The following is a 19,025-nucleotide window of genomic DNA, read 5'->3' as shown; positions in this document are numbered from 1 at the left end:
TATTTAACCGTGAAACATTTCTTCTGCATCATCCTTCCTGTTGCGCGGCCTACGTCGAGCGTTTAGTGCCCCGTTTTACGTGTGTAATTACGTTTTCTAACAGGTGTTTTCACAGCGTCCGCAAACCTGCAATCCACGACGACGCCAAAAGCATACTCATAATTTTCTCCAAAGCTGGAATGTGGGCGATCGACAGACTTTGCGAGACAAACACCTGGTTCCATGCCGCTTCTTTTTGCGTTAAAATAAAGCTTTATTTGCGAGTGACATGTTTCATATGTACATTATACACAGACGCATGCAGGTGTGCGTGTGTGTGGACGGTGCAGGGTCACTGCAGGTCGTCGTCGTCGAAAAGATCCTCAAAGTCTGGAAGTGGACACAGAAAATTAGCCAAATTACGTCCAATTGCACTGAAACTTTATTTCATTTATTCATTAGCTTCAGTCGGTTTCTGTAATGAGGGAGTTTTAAGGACACAAAACCAGGTTGAATAATAATTAAATTTTGTCATTAGAAGCAGACTAGGTAAACAAACCCAGAGCGAGAAGGTCAGGCGAGGCTGCTTGCTTTGTTGCAGATATCTCACTTTGACAGAAAATGTAAACCCGACATTCTTCCAATAAAAAGTGAGAGAGTTTATCCTCTATAGCAGGGGTGTCAAACTCAAATACAGAGTGGGCCAAAATTTAAAACTGAACAAAGCCGCGGGCCAAGGTTGAAAAAATTAACCTTTTAATAGGGACCCAAACAAGTTTTGCATTGAATATTGAACAAGCAAGGCTTGTATAACTTTATAGTGACATGCAAAATCGAGTTTCAAATAATAATAAGAATTAAAAAATATCGACATATCAAATAAAATTTAAATAAAATTTGAATGCCTCTTTTCTATTTGGTAAATATCTAAATAAACTTTTTCCACAGGCTAATAATAAATTTGAAAATAAAATAACAATAATGAATGAATCAAACATTCAAGCCTTGAAGTAGCAAGAGAAAGTGCATGAATAAAATGTTAATTTTTGCTCAGTTTGCTACACTGATTTGCTTTAACACTGAATATGGAACAAGCAACGCTTATATAACTTAATAGTGCAAAATCAACTTTCAAAAAACAAACGAAAAAACATCAATGGTATATTAAATCAAATTTAAATAAAAAATGGAATGCCTCTTTTCTATTTGCAGCCTTCTGAGCTAAATATCAACATTAACTTGGTGGGCGGGGGCGGGGTTTGGTGGTAGCGGGGGTGTATATTGTGGCGTCCCGGAAGAGTTAGTGCTGCAAGGGGTTCTGGGTATTTGTTCTGTTGTGTTTATATTGTGTTACGGTGCGGATGTTCTCCCGAAATGTGTTTGTCATTATTGTTTGGTGTGGGTTCACAGTGTGGCGCATATTTGTAACAGTGTTAAAGTTGTTTATAAGGCCACCCTCAGTGTGACCTGTATGGCTGTTGATCAAGTATGCATTGCATTCACTTATGTGTGTGTAAAAGCTGCATGTAATATGTGGCTGGGCTGGCATGCTGTTTGTATGGAGGAAAAGCTGACGTGACGACAGGTTGTAGAGGACGTTGACGGCAGTGCCTTTAAGGCAAGCCCCCAGTAATGTTGACCGGGAGAATGGTTGCCCCGGGAGATTTTCGGGAGGGGCACTGAAATTCGGGAGTCTCCCGGGGAAATCGGGAGGTTTGGCAAGTATGAGTATTAGCGCTGAATGCGCTAAGTCTAATGTTAATTTCATATTGCCTCAAGGGCCAAATGAAATTACGTGGCCGGCCAAATTTGGCCCGCGGGCCAGAGTTTGACACCCATGCTCTAAAGGTATTCGATATGATGAAGACGATGCTACGGTGCGTCAACGCCCAAACACAGTAATGATCTTAAACCAAAAACACACAAAAACCACAAAATGTAGCAAATCAAAAAATACTACAGGATCAATACCAAATGCAAAAGAAAAATGCTGCAAATGGAAATGTTGAATTGAAAGATGTATGGCATTTGTTAGAGAACAAGTGTGACCTTCCCAGCTCCTGAGCTTGTCGCCACTTAACATCTGCAAGAGCAGCGTTAACAAGCCCGATGTGTGCTTGATTGTGTGTGTTTGTGTTCAAAGCAGCTGACTGGCAAGGTGTCGTGCTGAGTTTCCGCCATAAACCATCTTTAACGTCCTTCTCTTTTCATTTTAACAATCTGCTCTTTTCACTCAGGTCATGTTTTGCTGGGCCCAAATTGTTTAGCCAGCGGGGCAACGCAGCATGTAAGAAAGTAGATGGGCTGTTTTTTTCCCTCGTTTTAATGTCTTGTGAGTGTGCCGCACATAAAGCCACAATTAATAGTTAGAGCAACAGGATGATACAACAGATGTAAACAATATTGAAACGTTAATGTGTTGCAATTCTATTTTGGGGGAAATTTCGAAGACAAACATACTTAAGTTTATTTATAAAATGTTTATTTTCTCCTAAATATGTGTTAAAAGAAGGAGTTTGAATTTTAGTTTATTTCAAACATGCGTGCATACAACATGCATCAAAATTTCCAGTTCCTCTATTCAACATGTTCGAAAAGGAGTAGGAAGAAGCAGAGCTTATTTAATCCTACCCCTTTTCCTTTACATAGCAGTTGCTAAAACTTTTGTTCACTTCCTGTTCTCAATTTATGCACAATATACTCCATAACTAATAACAATAAAAATAAATAAATAATTAGTGAAGTAAGTTATATTTCATATGGTGAGAGAAGTGAGATTATCTAGAAAATGAATGGATGGATGAAATAAATTCAGAATGTTTATCATGGTTCTTCTTCTTTGTACTTTGTAAACATTTTAAGTTTGAAGAGTTTCTTGAAGTGGATCATATTAGTACATTGTTTCATCCATCCATCCAACCATCTTCTTCCGCTTATCCGAGGTCGGGTCGCGGGGGCAGCAGCCTAAGCAGGGAAACCCAGACTTCCCTCTCCCCAGCCACTTCGTCCAGCTCCTCCCGGGGGATCCCGAGGCGTTCCCAGGCCAGCCGGGAGAGATAGTCTTCCCAACGTGTCCTGGGTCTTCCCCGTGGCCTCCTACCGGTCGAACGTGCCTGAAACACCTCCCTAGGGAGGCATTCAGGTGGCATCCTGACCAGATGCCCGAACCACCTCATCTGGCTCCTCTCGATGTGGAGGAGCAGCGGCTTTACTTTGAGCTCCCCCTGGATGACAGAGCTTCTCACCCTATCTCTAAGGGAGAGCCCCGCCACGCGGCGGAGGAAACTCATTTGGGCCGCTTGTACCCGTGATCTTGTCCTTTCGGTCATGACCCAAAGCTCATGACCACAGGTGAGGATGGGAACGTAGATCGACTGGTAAATCGAGAGCTTTGCCTTTCGGCTCAGCTCCTTCTTCACCACAACGGATCGATACAGCGTCCGCATTACTGAAGACGCCGCACCGATCCGCCTGTCGATCTCACGATCCACTCTTCCCTCACTCGTGAACAAGACTCCGAGGTACTTGAACTCCTCCACTTGGGGCAAGATCTCCCCCCCAACCCGGAGATGGCACTCCACCCTTTTCCGGGCGAGAACATTGTTTCATTTCTTTGCTTAATCCATTCCATAATTGAATTCCACATACTAATATACTGAAGGTTTTAAGTGTTGTATGTGTGTACAAATGTTTTAAATTACATTTTTCTCTAAGATTATATTTCTCCCCTTTTGTTGAGAAGAATTGTTGTATATTCTTGGGTAGCAGATTATAGTTTGCTTTGTGTATAAATTTAGCTGTTTGCAAATTCACTATGTCGTGGAATTTCAGTATTTTCGATTAGATGAACTGCACATGTTTCTGTGTGGAGTTTGCATGTTCTCCCCGTGACTGCGTGGGTTCTCTCCAGGTACTCCGGCTTCCTCCCACCTCCAAGGACATGCACCTGGGGATAGGTTGATTGGCAACACTAAATGGGCCCTAGTGTGTGAATGTGAGTGTGAATGTTGTCTGTCTATCTGTGTTGGCCCTGCGATGAGGTGGCGACTTGTCCAGGGTGTACCCCGCCTTCCGCCCGAGTGCAGCTGAGATAGGCTCCCGCACCCCCAAAAAGAAGAAGCAGTAGAAAATGGATGGATGGATGTTTACCATTGAAGAAGTCCAAGTGAACCGCCTTTTCATTGGCTGCCAGGTCCATTAAAAGGCCGCTGCTGCCCCCTGCCTGCAGACACACGCCAGTGCAACAGGGTATGTAGTGAAACACGTCATCTTCGTCAATATGCCTGACTAATTCGAACAAATACAGCGATTTAACTCGAGTGAATTGTCAATATGTAGCGTAAAGATGCAAACAACACGTATAAATCCTTAAAAAAATAAAAAGGGGACTGCACAAAGATCATATTGTATCCTAGATAGCGAGCAGGCTAGTTAGCTGTGGCGATGTTGATGTAAAAATTGGCCACCAAACCTCGTCTAGATCCACGTACGGTCCAGCTCCTTCCGGAAACATTTCGTCCACGGCAGGTTTCATTCTGACTTCTCTCAAACTTATATTAGTCGCTTTAATAAATATATCCCTGTGACGCTGACGTTTGTTAGCTTCGACTAGCCGCTGTGAGGAAAACAAAGCCAGTGCAACGCCAAAATGTGCCCGGGCTCCAACGCGGAAATTTGTTCTCGAAGGTTCCCATTTGATGTATTTGTACTCTGCCATGATTTAACAAAATACACTTGGTAGGTTTGTGTTTTTGGGGGGTTTTGCAACTCATAAACGACGTATCTGCAGATGTTTCTTTTGTTTTTTTTAAATAAAGTGTTTACAAAGTACAAAGAAGAAGAACCATGATAAACATTCTGAATGTATTTCATCCATCCATTCATTTTCTAGATAATCTTACTCATCTCACCATATGACATATAACTTACTTCACCAATTATTATCAATTAATTAATGTATTGTTATTGTTATTACTTATGGAGTATATTGTGAATACATTGAGAACAGCAACCAGCTCAGTGGCCTTGTGGTTAGAGTTAGAGTGTCCGCCGTGAGATCGGTAGGACGCGAGTTCAAACCCCGGCCGAGTCATACCAAAGACTATAAAAATGGGACCCAATACCTCCCTGCTTGGCACTCAGCATCAAGAGTTGGAATTGGGGGTTAAATCACCAAAATTATTCCCGGGCGCGACCACTGCTGCTGCTCACTGCTCCCCTCACCTCCCAGGGGGTGAACAAGGGGATGGGTCAAATGCAGAGGGTAATTTCACCACACTTAGTGTGTGTGTGACTTTTGTTGGAACTTTAACTTTAAGTGAACAAAAGTTTTATCAACTGCTATGTAAAGGAAAAGGGGTAGGATTACTGTATTTTTTGGACTATAAGTCGCTCCGGAGTATAAGTCGCATCGGCCGAAAATGCATAATAAAGAAGGAAAAAAACATATAAGTCGCACTGGAGTATAAGTCGCATTTTTTGGGGAAATTTATTTGATAAAACCCAACACCAAGAATAGACATTTGAAAGGCAATCTAAAATAAAGAATAGTGAACAACAGGCTGAATAAGTGTACGTTATATGAGGCATAAATAACCAACTGAGAACGTGCCTGGTATGTTAACGTAACATATTATGGTAAGAGTCATTCGAATAACTATAACATATAGAACATGCTATACGTTTACCAAACAATCTGTCACTCCTAATCGCTAAATCCCATGAAATCTTATACGTCTACTCTAGTCTCTTATGTGAATGAGCTAAATAATATTATTTGATATTTTACGGTAATGTGTTAATAATTTCACACATAAGTCGCTCCTGAGTATAAGTCGCACCCCCGGCCAAACTATGAAAAAAACTGTGACTTATAGTCCGAAAAATACGGTAAATAAGATCTGCTTTTTCCTACTCCTTTTCGAACATGTTGAATAGAGAAACTGGAAATTGTAATGTATCATGCATGCATGTTCGAAATAATCTCAAACTCAAACTCAAATATAAAACAAAGTAAGTCAATTTAGTTGAGAAATGTTGGTTTTATTAAATGTTAATTGCATGTTACAATGTTTAAAAAAAAATGCTACTATCTTAATCTAACTTTCTATACAAGTATGGTCATGCTATAATAAAATAGGAATTCCCCCTTCTTAAAACTTCCAGTATTTTCTTTTCTTATATTTGCTGGTTATTTGTACAAATCCAGAATTCCCTTGATTTCCTTTATCTTGTTGTATTTCTCTTTTTTCTCAGTGCTCATGCCCCATGTTGCTCTCATAGCCCAGCGTGTTTCCCAGGTGCTGGTGGGCGAAGAAGGCCCGGGCCATCTCGTTGATGTGGTTGTAGGCCCCGATGGATTTGAAGTACTCAACGTAGTTCCAGAAGTCCGAGGTGGAATACGGCCAGTAGGGGACGGCGGGTGGTTCGTCATACGGCACTGAGAAGGTATGATGATCGATAGTAAGTCCCTTGGTTCAAAATAGTATTACAGTGGAACCCGCTTATGTCGACGTCCCTCGGACACGAGTGGACATAAGGTGTTGTCAACACAAGCGGGGAGCCATTGCTTGCACATTTACTTGTGACTTTTACCAGAGACACAAGGAGAATGTGCAATAATAAAGGAGTCTTCATATTTGTGCACAGTCATCCTGCATCACAGTCATTCCACTGACATTACAAGATTTTAGATTTTAGTTAATATTGTCATGCTTTTAGTTGAATCTTATTTTGCATTAAATAGGAAGTCACTTTGTGCACATTTTTAATGCTGTGTAAGTAGACATAAGTTATGTTGTGGCATGATGCTTAGCAATAATGACAAAGTCAACAATATTTTACACCAGGTTAATATTGTCATGCTTTTATTTGAAGCTTATTTTGCACTAAACATGAAGTTACTGTGTGAACATTTTAAATACTGAGTAAGTAGACAGGAGTTATTTTGTGGCACGCTGCTTAGCAAAAACAGTGAAGTTAACAATCTTACAACACATGTTCGTAAATGGGATAGCGGCAATTCCCGCAAATTATGCACTGCTTTGCAACTTTTTAAGTTAACTGTGTAGTCAAAACTTATGTTTGTTTCTTGTGTAGACGAAACAGGAACGAGTAACAATACATTAACTCTTTATTGCTCAAAACAACACAATTGTCATCATCCTGCGGAGCTCAGACCCACTTCTGGTTCCAGTGTACTGAACAGCGCTAAGCTTTCTGGGTAATGCATTTTTTAAGCATTTAGCAACACACCAGCGTCCTCACTTCCTAGTTTACATGCATTTATGTATGTATTTAGTCTTTATTTATCCAGGGTAAGTCAAGTAAGAACATATTTTCAGTAGCAATGCTGACCTAGCAAAAAAAGCAGCATTTACATGACAGAGATGTTGAAGTGTGATGATAATCTTTCGTCTCTCATAAAAATACAGTTATAGGTGGCAATCAACATTCAAAAAATCCTCTTAACATGCGGGGGTATATGTGTTGGAAAATAAATGAATGTTTAAGAATGAAAAAAACACTTTTTGAGCATTAAACATTCATGGAAAATGTCTGCAATTTATAGACTACAGAGCAGACAGCGGACAGAAGGAAGCCTTCAATGGTGTTTCTTCCTGTAACTATAATTAGTTATAATGAACTAAAACAGTACATGAGTTTGACAGAAATGAATGGATGGATGAAATAAATTCAGAATGTTTATCATGGTTCTTCTTCTTCGTACTTTGTAAACATTTTAAGTTTGAAGAGTTTCTTGAACTGGATCATATTAGTACATTGTTTCATCCATCCATCCATCCATCTTCTTCCGCTTATCCGAGGCCGGCTCAGCTCCTTCTTCACCACAACGGATCGATACAGCGTCCGCATTACTGAAGACGCCGCACCGATCCGCCGTCTTGTTCACGAGTGGGGGAAGAGTGGATCGTGAGATCGACAGGCGGATCGGTGCGGCGTCTTCAGTAATGCGGACGCTGTATCGATCCGTTGTGGTGAAGAAGGAGCTGAGCCGGAAGGCAAAGCTCTCGATTTACCGGTCGATCTACGTTCCCATCCTCACCTATGGTCATGAGCTTTGGGTCATGACCGAAAGGACAAGATCACGGGTACAAGCGGCCGAAATGAGTTTCCTCCGCCGAGTGGCGGGGCTCTCCCTTAGAGATAGGGTGAGAAGCTCTGTCATTCAGGGGGAGCTCAAAGTAAAGCCGCTGCTCCTCCACATCGAGAGGAGCCAGATGAGGTGGTTCGGGCATCGGGTCAGGATGCCACCCGAACGCCTCCCTAGGAAGGTGTTTCGGGCACGTCCGACCGGTAGGAGGCCACGGGGAAGACCCAGGACACGCTGGGAAGACTATCTCTCCCGGCTGGCCTGGGAACGCCTCGGGATCCCCCGGGAGGAGCTGGACGAGGTGGCTGGGGAGAGGGAAGTCTGGGCTTCCCTGCTTAAGCTGCTGCCCCCGCGACCCGACCTCGGATAAGCGGAAGAAGATGGATGGATGGATGATGGAGTTTGACAATAAGCTCTAAGTATGTACTTTAATGCCATTTAGTGTCTACTTTTAAGTTTGTGTCGTATAAAATGAGTAAAACATCAGTACAAATTGGGAATTTTTTTTATATTAGGTTACAAGGAACACTTAAACCATTTTTTAAAATCACGCATTTGCGAACCATTGATAGCAAATTCCTAAAATCACAAGTTGATTAAATTTTATGAGGAAAAAGAGCCTCAAAATAGTGCAGCTTTTGCCGCATTGTTCCGAAAAACCCGCCATGAATTCAGGCATTTTAAGCCACAACAATCACTAAAAATCCCCTCAAATCCTGGAGGGACTAATATATGGAACAACTGTCAGATAAATTATCCTTTTGGGTCTCAAATTTTATGTTGACAAAAACGGGCAACCATGTAAGTCTTTTTCGTAATAATAATCAAACGCAATAGATTAGGACTTAATGAATTGTGCGACATAAGCGGGGCTGACCTTTTCACTGTATTGTGTATTTCCCCCTAAATATGGTTTCTAAATATCTTTACCTCCTTCTGGGATGACTCTGGCATCTGTGGAGAGTGAAAAAGAGGGGGGAAAAAAACAAATATTTAGCATGTATTCCAAGTATTCCCCAACACACAAAGAGGGGATTGAGCTCATACTGGCTTCAGACTACCTGCGAGCTTCTCCAAATAATATCACAGTGACAGGATAGCACACACCGCAGACAGAAGTGTCTTTGTGCGCTTTGTACACACACACACACACACACACACACACACACACACACACACACACACACACACACACACACACACACACACACACACACACACACACACACACACACACACACTCACACAGACCTCATACATTCATCACTGTCACGTCCAGTTGGCTTAACATTTATTTTTATTCGTCCGTTTGCTATAAAACAATTACACTTTTCTGCTTCAAAACAAACAAAACTATCACCAGGCAAAAATGATGACACTCACCGCTAATATGGAGGACACAGACACAAAGTAGAACGCTGAGGCAAAGCAGGCTCTTCATCTTTCTCCTTTTAAACTAAAAAAAAAACAAAAACATTTTTTAAAAAGAAAAATATCAATTTGGTTTAACATTAAAATACATGAAAGCAGCTAAAATTGTACTCAAACAGGTAAAAAAATGTTGCAAATTTACCAGTTAGTTCTCGATGCTGCTGCTGGTTGGTGGTGGTCTGCCGGAGTGAGGACTGAGCATTGGAACACACACATACACGCTCACACACACACACAAAATACATTTTCATTGGGTGTACCATCTGTGGTAAACCTGCACGAGCGAATAAAATCGAACACAAAAAATCTATGAACAAAAATAGAGACGGTCAGTATTATTTTCAACAATCCTTACCAAAAAGAAATCCCTAAAATTGAGTGAAATATACAGTACAGGCCAACAGTTTGGACACACCTTCTCATTCAATGCATTTTCTTTATTTTCATGACTATTTACCAGAGGTGGGACCAAGTCATTGTTTTGCAAGTCACAAGTAAGTCTCAAGTCTTTGCCCTCAAGTCCGAGTCAAGTCCCGAGTCAAGACAGGCAAGCCCCGAGTCAAGTCCAAAGTCAAGACTGGAAAGTATCAAGTCAAGTCCTAAGTCCTGCATTTTGAGTTTCGAGTCCTTTCAAGTCCTTTTAACCACAGACTAATATATTAACACAGATTGTGTATGCTTTTCAAACGCTGTATTTATTTATTAAAACAAGTGCATTTTAAATTGCAGGAAAGAAAATTGTGCTTACATTGCACTTTATAATAGCACTATTAACCAGTCATTTTAAACATTAACTCATTCCTTTACAGAACAAACACATTGAAAAATAAAGTGCAAATGTACTTATTTGTACAAAAGTGTTAACATTGAAAAAACATGACATATACGTGAACATAACAAAAAAGTTGTACTTTTTATATGTCAGGGCCCTATGCTGCATTGCATTTGCAAAAGACCAAATTAGCCAAAAGTCTGTCAGTCATTTGTGCACGATGGGGGCGTAGTATGATGCCACCATGGCTGAAAACTCACTCCACTGGAGCACTGGAGGCAGGTACAGCCAAGACTCTCATGGTTACTCGGAACAGTGAAGGAAGAGTCTTCATGTTCAATGCCCAGAACAAAAGGGGGAGAGAGTTGTTTTGGGTTGGTGCACTACTTGTAAGTATATCTTGTGTTTTTTATGTTGATTTAATTAAAAAAAGAAAAAAAAGAAAAAAATTATTTCTTGTGCGGCCCGATACCAATCGATCCACGGACCAGTACCGGGCCGCGGCCCGGTGGTTGGGGACCACTGAAGTAAACAACCAACAGTATGTCAGAAAGCTAGCTAAAACGGTACACATATTCATAATATAGTATACATTTTAACTGACCTTTATTTTACTATTTTTGTCTTTTTTTAGGTGGCTAAAGTACGCGGTGCTGCTGACCGCCGTCTAACGTTACGTGTGATATATTGACTAACGTAACCCTGCTTAAAAAAAATCACTGAACAAAAAGTATGAATAAGGTAGTGAACTGCAACAGATTCCCGTGTTTGCAATAACGTTATAACGTTAGCAGTGAGTTTACAGCCTCACTGATTTAACTACCGTACACAGCAAATAAAAGTCACGTTACTTAGCCAATAAACGTTATCTTACATTCAAAACTTACCGTTCTTTGTGCAACTTCAAATGCCGGACGAAGTTGGAAGTTGTTGCCTCTCCATCAGTAATTTTCGAACCGCATGTGTTGCATACTGCAAACCGTTTTGTGTTGACCACCTCGTAATTTTTATACCCAAACGAAATTATTTTAGGTATCATTTTTTGTTCACTGGCGTGTGGTTTGGACATGTCTTCTTCCTGCAATTTGATTGGATGAATGCTGTGTGATGAAAACAAAGTAGATCTAATTTGATTGGCTGTTGTACTGAGACCACACCAGCTGACACACGCAACGCTGATAGACAAGTACACAATGAAAAATACGGAGCGCTCCCGAATAACTTTTTCATCTTTGGATTTTGGGGAAAGTAGCAAGTCATGTCAAGTCATGTCAATTCAAAAGGCTCAAGTCCAAGTGAAGTCACAAGTCATTGATGTTAAAGTCCAAGTCGAGTTGCAAGTCTTTTTACATTTTGTCAAGTCGAGTCTAAAGTCATCAAATTCATGACTCGAGTCTGACTCGAGTCCAAGTCATGTGACTCGAGTCCACACCTCTGCTATTTACACATGTGGAGTTATGTACTTAACAAAAAAAGGTGAAATAACTGAAAACATGTTTTATATTTTAGTTTCTTCAAAATAGCCACCCTTTGTCCTGATTACTTTTTCACACACTCTTGGCATTCTCTGGATGAGCTTCAAGAGGTAGTCACCTGAAATGGTTTTCGCTTCACAGGTGTGCTTGAAGCACATTGAGAGAATGCCAAGAGTGTGCAAAGCAGTAATCAGAGCAAAGGGTGGCTATTTTGAAGAAACTAGAATACAAGACATGTTTTCAGTTATTTCACCTTTTTTTGTTGAGTATATAACTCCACATGTGTTCATTTTATAATTTTTGATGCCTTCAGTTACAATCTACAATGTAAATAGTCATGAAAATAAAGAAAACACATTGAATGTGTCCAAACCTTTGGCCTGTACTGCACATAAATAATGTTTCGCCTAATATACAAATCCATCCATCCATCCATTTTCTACCGCTAAATCCCTTTGGGGTCGCGGGGGGCGCTGGAGCCTATCTCAGCTACAATCGGGCGGAAGGCGGGGTACACCCTGGACAAGTCGCCACCTCATCACAGGGCCACTAATATACAAATATTTTATGTAAATACAGGACCACTAACATTTTTTTCTCCCAATCACAAGGATAATATTTATTTCAAAAGTGATATCAGGTACAAAATGTTGCATATATACCAAATAGAGCAGAGCAGCTTACATGAAAAACATAGAAAAAATAAGTGTATTTTTCATGAAATGATCCAATCTGATCACTAAGACAGGTTTTTCCTTAACATTTTAAATAAACCTCACAATTCGAAGATTGAAGTACATGCTAGTGTTTGGTTAGATAACGATGTTAACAAAACAATCAGTCAGTTTGGCAAAATTAAGTAATGAAGTCATTCTATAGTTAGCATGGTGGCCCATTCCTATCTAGTCGTCTTTGCAGCCCGTCTGGTCGGTGGAGGACATTTTATACAGGTTCACGCCCTCGCCCATCAGAATATCCTGGGCATAGTGCACCGTGTCTGGCGGAAGGAAGCGCGAGCGTCCCAGGATCCAGGCGAACTCCACGCGGAACAGACGCAGGATGTCCGTGCACGAGTAGACTACGGCCAGGCTAGTGTAGTCGGTGGTCAAGATCCAGTATGGACTGTAGGGGGTGACTGGGGGCAAAAGGTTGCATGGACGGAAAAAAACATTAATATGCTAATAGTCATGCTAACAAATTGTATTGTTATGACATTTATCACCAATTTATTTTCTTATACAAAGAACATTTGTCACTGTAGATTCATGCAAATGTGTTCCAAGACGCTCCGGGACAGCTTTTGATACTGTAAACCCGTCATATGACTCTTGCAATTATAAAGTCAATTTAATTTCAATTTGACAAATTTGGAAACAATTACAGTAAAGTTTTGTACTTACAAAATGTGCAGTTACACAACATCACGTCTTATCAAAGCATCTTCCTGTTTCATTCTAACTCTAGCATGCTAACAGTTAGCATTTGTCAAGTACCAAGTTATAAGACTCTGTGGTGTACAGCTGCTAAATTAGCTAAACAAGTTAGCATGTGTCAAGTACCAAGATATATGACTGAGGTGTAAGACTGCAAAAATAGCTTACAAAGTTAGCATGCTAATGTTAAAATGTCAGCATGCTAACAGTTGGCATATGACCAGTATCAAGTTATGACTCTAAGCCCAGGGGCCACGGGAAAGAATGATCTATGGCCGGCCCGCAGGCCACAGCCGCCTGCTGCTGTTTTGCACGCTCCAATACTCCCATCAGTTTTGGTGCTAGAAATTTTCAAAATCAAGTCATAAAAATGGGGTCCCACAGTACATTTTTGGGGTCCCACTTTTTTGTAACCATTTTGAAAACAAATGATAAATGTATGCATTATCCTGTTATATCTCACATTTTATATTGTGTTTTGGAAAAAAAGTTGTCATAAACGTTACTTAATTCATTAAAAAAATAATACAAAAGAAAACACATTTTTATGCATATGTAAATGTATTCAGTTATAAATATTCATTCACTTTCTTCTTTCCTTCATGGATCTAAACTTTACCGCTGCCGGTATTTTCTTCTATATTTTTATTGTAATATTTTCAGAATTTGTTTGTTCTATTTTTGGCCAAAGTAAGACAAAGAAAACAATCTGAAGTTGTCTTTATTTTTTAGTTTTAATGCCATGATTTTAATAGTCTGGCACGCATGTGCACAGATTTTCCTCCACGCGACCCCTGAGCTAAAATTAGTTTGACCCCCTGCTCTAAGGTGAACGGCTGCAAAATTAGCTAAAAAGTTGGATGACAATGTTAGCATGCTAATGTTAGCATGTTAACAGCTAGCATATACCATTAAAATTGACTTGTAAGACACCGCCCTCTGCTGGATTCAAAGCTGCAGCCTCTTGTTTACCCTGCATATAGCGCCACCAAACCGCTTTCGATTTAAGTTACCATAAAAACATAATTATTTAGAATTCAATGTGGACATAAAAAAAAATCTTGAATAGGTGAGGGTATCATGTATTTTTTTAATAATAACCTGATAACAATAATAACTTTTATCAGTGTTGTTAGCTTTTAGCTCTAGAATTGAAAGCAGCCAAAATATATTTTCATAAACAAAACAAATATGTGTGCTGTCAAATGAATTATATTCTTAATCAGATTAATATTTTTTCTTTAAAAAAAAAAATTGGATACATCATGATTAATCACAGCTTACTACTCACTTGCGTAATTTCAGGTAACTATCCATATTTAATGTAAAGAATGCATGTACACTTAAATATATTTTGTCAATAATTTGCATGTACAGTATATACATGATTAATGCAATTTTCTTTTGTGATTAATCACATGAGTTGATTTATTTTTGACAGCCCTACAAAATCAAAAACAAAACATAAAAAAATACAATATTAAATAATGAAAAATAGAAAAGATAAAAACAGAAATATATATTTTTATATATATCTGTATATATTTGCTTCTGTACAAGTGAATGTGGGTACTATTAGTTGCATGTGTGCACTACCAAGTGGTGAAGTTGGTGAGTTGCGGTTTCATTGACATGTTTAGAAAACACTTTTAAAACATAAAACATTTGAACATGTTCCAAATTATACTTGGACATGTGTTCTGCACACACACAACACATCTGTGCCAGAAATTAATCTTCAGTTCATTTATTTATTTCATGCATGAAAAATTAAAGGAAGAAAAAAACAAAACAATCAACATAACAGTTAAGTAAATTTATGAATGAAAAGGAGCAGAAAGAAGTTAAAAATGAATATCTGCCCCCTATTTTCACAAATACAACAATTGATTTTCAATGTTGGCACCTGCAAAGCCATATTTTCATTTTTAGATAATTAAACCAGTTAAACCAATAATGAAGACACAATTTTACTCAGTCATGTATTTTCATCATCATGATTTACACATTTTTTTAAAATCTAGAAATACATTTACATTGTTTTATTCCACATCACGCTTGTTCCATAAACTAATGATGTCCTTGTCGCTTGTGCAGCCCTTTGAGACATTTGTGATTAAGGGCTATACACCTCGGATTGAAATACTTCTTTCCATTGTCACTGTTCTAAAACTACATTTATTAAAGAGATCAGTTCTTCTCAGGTTATAATTACTTTCTCTTTCTACAAATCTGTTTTGAATGTTGTTTGGTAGGAATGTTGCATGTGCTTTGCACATGAATTTTAGAATATTATCCTCTAACAGTTCATGAAATTTCAATCAGTTTAACTGTTTGAATATTGGATTTGTGGGTTCTCTGAATGCATTTCCAGTAATGATTATTATGGTTCTCTTCTGTAAAAGGAAGATTGGTTTTAAATATGTTTTACAGTTAGTACCCCACACTTCTACACAGTATGTTACATATGGAACAATCAGTGAGTTATACAAAATATACAATGCTTTTTGATTTAGCAACACCTTCACTTTGTGTAAAATAGCAATAGTTTTGAATGTTTTAACCTGTGTATCATTTTTGTGATTTCCATGACAAATTTTCATCAATAGTAACACCAAAAAAATGGATCTCTTGTGTTCTTTAAATCTCAACTCCTTCGACATATAATGAGCCATTCACACTTTTCCTACTTCTGCAAAAAACTTTTTTTGCAGTTTTAGAAGTATTCAAAGACAATCTATTTACATGAAACCGTCGTTTAATTTTGATAAATTCATTTTCCACCAACTTTACCACATCTTTAATATTTTGTCCTGATACAATATCAGCATGATTGATACATATTTTTTTTTTAATATTTTGTAGTGTGGAATGTTAGAAAAGTTTTTTTTTTGTGAAATTACCCAAACAGAGAACAATGGTCAGTACTAAAACACTAACTGCAATGGATTTATACTGTCTTTTAAATTGAGGTGAAGTGGTAATTTGTTTTATAGCAACACCTAGTGGTCACAACAATGTATTAAGTTAAGCCAATGATGCAGTCAGTTTGTTACTGGATACTTCCTAATACAATTCTGCCTTGGATACTTTGTATGTGTTAGTGATATGCAACTCTAATTATTTGATACTTGTTTATGTTGACAAATGTGCTGTTTTAGACTGCATTGTTCAATTAAAGACTCTAGCTTGTGTGCTATTGTGACTGCTAGCTCCTAGTAGCTCATGTTTTCCTTTTGTCAATGATTTGACTAAAAAATGGAAGAAAGATCAACCTTGTGTGTTTATTGGATGACATTTATATATGTATTGTATCAGAGCATTTGTATGGAGGATTTTGTATACAAGCTGATATAATCCGATACTTGTTTGTTTTTTATATCAGACGACAACCAATATCATATCTCGCACCGATTATTGCAATTTGATATGTTTATTATTCAATTATTATGTATGTCTAGCTTGTATGCTATTGTGTGCTTAGCTGTTGTATAGCTGATAGCTCCTAGTAGCCTGTAGCCTACCATGTTTACCTTTTTGTAAATGACTTGACTAAAAAATGGAAAAACGATCAACCATGCGTGCTTATTGGAAGACATTTAGATGTTAACTGGCTGTCCAGTTTTGTACATTTAATGGATTGCAGGACTGATTGTTTCAGAGATTTTAGATGCAAGCTGATATCATCCAAAACTTCTCAGGGCATTCTAACAATCACAACTGGAAGTTTCGCCGCTCATCCGAGTAGGCCGGGTTCATCAGTTTGTGCTCATAGACTAAGATCAATCAGATCTACATTCTTCTGGTTTTTGGAGTGTAAATATTTGGGGTTTTGGCACCAGCCGCTGGACTAGAGCTGACCAATGTAAATCTATGAGCACGAACTGATGAAGCCTACTCAGATGAGCGGCGAAACACCTTCTAAGACAAACCCAACACTCCAGTTGCGATCAATTGAATGCCCTGAGATGACAATGACCTGGATGAATGAGAACATTCATAGACACATCCAATACTTTTTTTTTTTATGCCGATATCGGACCAATATTGGATTGGGACACTCCTCGATACAATTACAGTATATTTCGTACAAAATCCCACTAATTTCTAGTGAGATCATTGTTTACTGCGCAGAGCACGAATCAGCAGATCTTATAGTGTTGAGGCGGCCACTTATGGAGGACAAAGGCGTCCACTGAGACCCAGACGACAAGACAACAAACCGGTTGTCAAGACAAAACGCACAACAAAAGACGCTCGTCATGGTTCACGAGGCGCACGCAAATCGAATTGTAGCTGAACAAGAATGCTCGCTTGTCCAACATTTCGTGAGAAGACAGACGTGAACTTACAGTAAGAGAAGCTGACGCCTATTTTGGCCGGTTCTCTCTGGTCGTACACCACTGCGGTCCCCTCTGCTGTCCTCACCTTGTCTTTACTAGGAAGACACACGCACGTCAACAACGATAAAATCAAATGGCCATAAAGCTCCTTTAAAAAAACCTCACTAGAACTGGGAGTTGAACACCCGGATGGTTCCGTCTCGCCGCATGGCGTAATTGGCCTCAATGCACTTTCCTTTCTCGAAGTTAGCGGGCAGCTTGGCGATCTCGTACCACTTCCCTAGATACTACATCGACAAGGTTGTTTAAGTCCCGCAGGCCGTTCTTTACCCGCCATGTTGATGCTTGTTACCTGCTTGAGGTCAAAGTTGGGTTGCACTTTGGGCGTAGGACAGGCTCCCCAGTGGTACGTCTGGGCAGAGGTGAGCGGCAACAACGCCATTAGGACGCAGCAGGTGACCCACATGGTTCTGTCAAAAAGATGTTTACATTGCTCACTGCTTAGCACGCTCTCGAATTGTTCAAACCATTCAGCTCATTCAGAGAACATCCCAATCGAAACTTACCAAACAGCATTTCATATACGCTTGATAAAAAATTATTCCTAATATCATATCATCATAGGTTTTACGCAACCAAAAGTAAGACATTCCAGAGCCCGCATTGTCTATGGTCAGATCATTTCTGCACATGCGGAATAACTCGTTCTGCTGGTTGAACAAGCTGGCATGTGAGTGGGAGTTTCTTTATATACAATAATGTGCATTTGGATTTACTACTCAATTAATGTATTAGACTAGACTTAGACTTAGACTTCCTTTTTATTGTCATTCAAATTTGAACTTTACAGTACAGATAAGAACAAAATTTAATTGCATTAGCTCATGGTAGTGCAGGATAAAAAAGCAATAAGGTGCATATATAAATAAATAAATAGCTTACTGTACAGATAAATATATTGCACTTTTTCATATGCATCCACGTTTATGGATGTATGTTATATTGTCTTTTTTTTTTTTTTAATTCCAGCCAGTTAATCCATTTTGGGGAGGAGTTGAGGGGATAATTATGATGCTGATGCATGCATTGTGATAAACAGTTTTTTTACTATTACTTGTCAAAAAGATACTACCATAAACAGAAAACCCAATATTGAACACAAATCCTGTTATATAAAGTTGAAAAACATGTAATATATGTAAAATTATACATATAACACGCATTACCTATCATACACTTACCTTCTCCACAGGTGTGGTTGCTAACAGACGGCAGCTTCAGTCCCAACCTTCTAAAACCATTAGGTCCAAAATCTTGTTATTAAAGACTCACAGTGCCAGGCTGCATGGTCACGTCATGACGTCACAAACTTGACGATGATTGGGTGTCATAGAGGCTCATTAGCATAAAAGCCCCACCTCCACTCTGGCGGTTAACTGATTTGTATAGGAAGTTTACAATCATTTTACTTTATACCAC

General features: G+C 39.1%; 4 protein-coding genes across 5 annotated transcripts in view; 1 reads left to right on the top strand and 3 right to left on the bottom strand.

Moving 5' to 3' along the window:
• Nucleotides 1–218: 218 nt before the first annotated feature.
• On the bottom strand, nt 219–4,640 carry cops9 (COP9 signalosome subunit 9). Its single transcript, XM_061964724.1, has 3 exons — nt 4,451–4,640; nt 4,129–4,201; nt 219–369 (listed from the first exon to the last, which is right to left on the bottom strand). Exons 1-3 carry the CDS (start codon nt 4,511–4,513, stop codon nt 332–334), a joined length of 174 nt encoding a protein of 57 aa, XP_061820708.1. The 5' UTR covers nt 4,514–4,640; the 3' UTR covers nt 219–331.
• Nucleotides 4,641–6,022: 1,382 nt separating this feature from the next.
• otos (otospiralin) lies at nt 6,023–10,342 on the bottom strand. Its single transcript, XM_061965151.2, has 4 exons — nt 9,666–10,342; nt 9,476–9,548; nt 9,023–9,046; nt 6,023–6,418 (listed from the first exon to the last, which is right to left on the bottom strand). Exons 2-4 carry the CDS (start codon nt 9,531–9,533, stop codon nt 6,231–6,233), a joined length of 270 nt encoding a protein of 89 aa, XP_061821135.1. The 5' UTR covers nt 9,534–9,548; nt 9,666–10,342; the 3' UTR covers nt 6,023–6,230.
• LOC133609521 (threonine synthase-like 1) overlaps nt 6,240–19,025 on the top strand; it is a 242,160-nt gene continuing 229,374 nt past the window's right edge. For both annotated transcript variants that reach the window (XM_061965147.2, XM_061965146.2), the window contains exon 1: nt 6,240–6,426. The gene's annotated coding sequence lies outside the window, so the exon portion shown is untranslated. The remainder of the gene's footprint in view (nt 6,427–19,025) is intronic.
• apodb (apolipoprotein Db) lies at nt 12,361–18,910 on the bottom strand. Its single transcript, XM_061964725.1, has 5 exons — nt 18,788–18,910; nt 17,899–18,016; nt 17,712–17,833; nt 17,556–17,641; nt 12,361–12,905 (listed from the first exon to the last, which is right to left on the bottom strand). Exons 2-5 carry the CDS (start codon nt 18,010–18,012, stop codon nt 12,673–12,675), a joined length of 555 nt encoding a protein of 184 aa, XP_061820709.1. The 5' UTR covers nt 18,013–18,016; nt 18,788–18,910; the 3' UTR covers nt 12,361–12,672.

The sequence above is a fragment of the Nerophis lumbriciformis genome, linkage group LG07, assembly GCF_033978685.3.
Source record: "Nerophis lumbriciformis linkage group LG07, RoL_Nlum_v2.1, whole genome shotgun sequence".
Classification (NCBI taxonomy): Eukaryota; Metazoa; Chordata; class Actinopteri; order Syngnathiformes; family Syngnathidae; genus Nerophis; species Nerophis lumbriciformis.
Note: the sequence above shows the minus strand (reverse complement) of the source record. Positions and strands in the feature narration are given on the sequence as shown.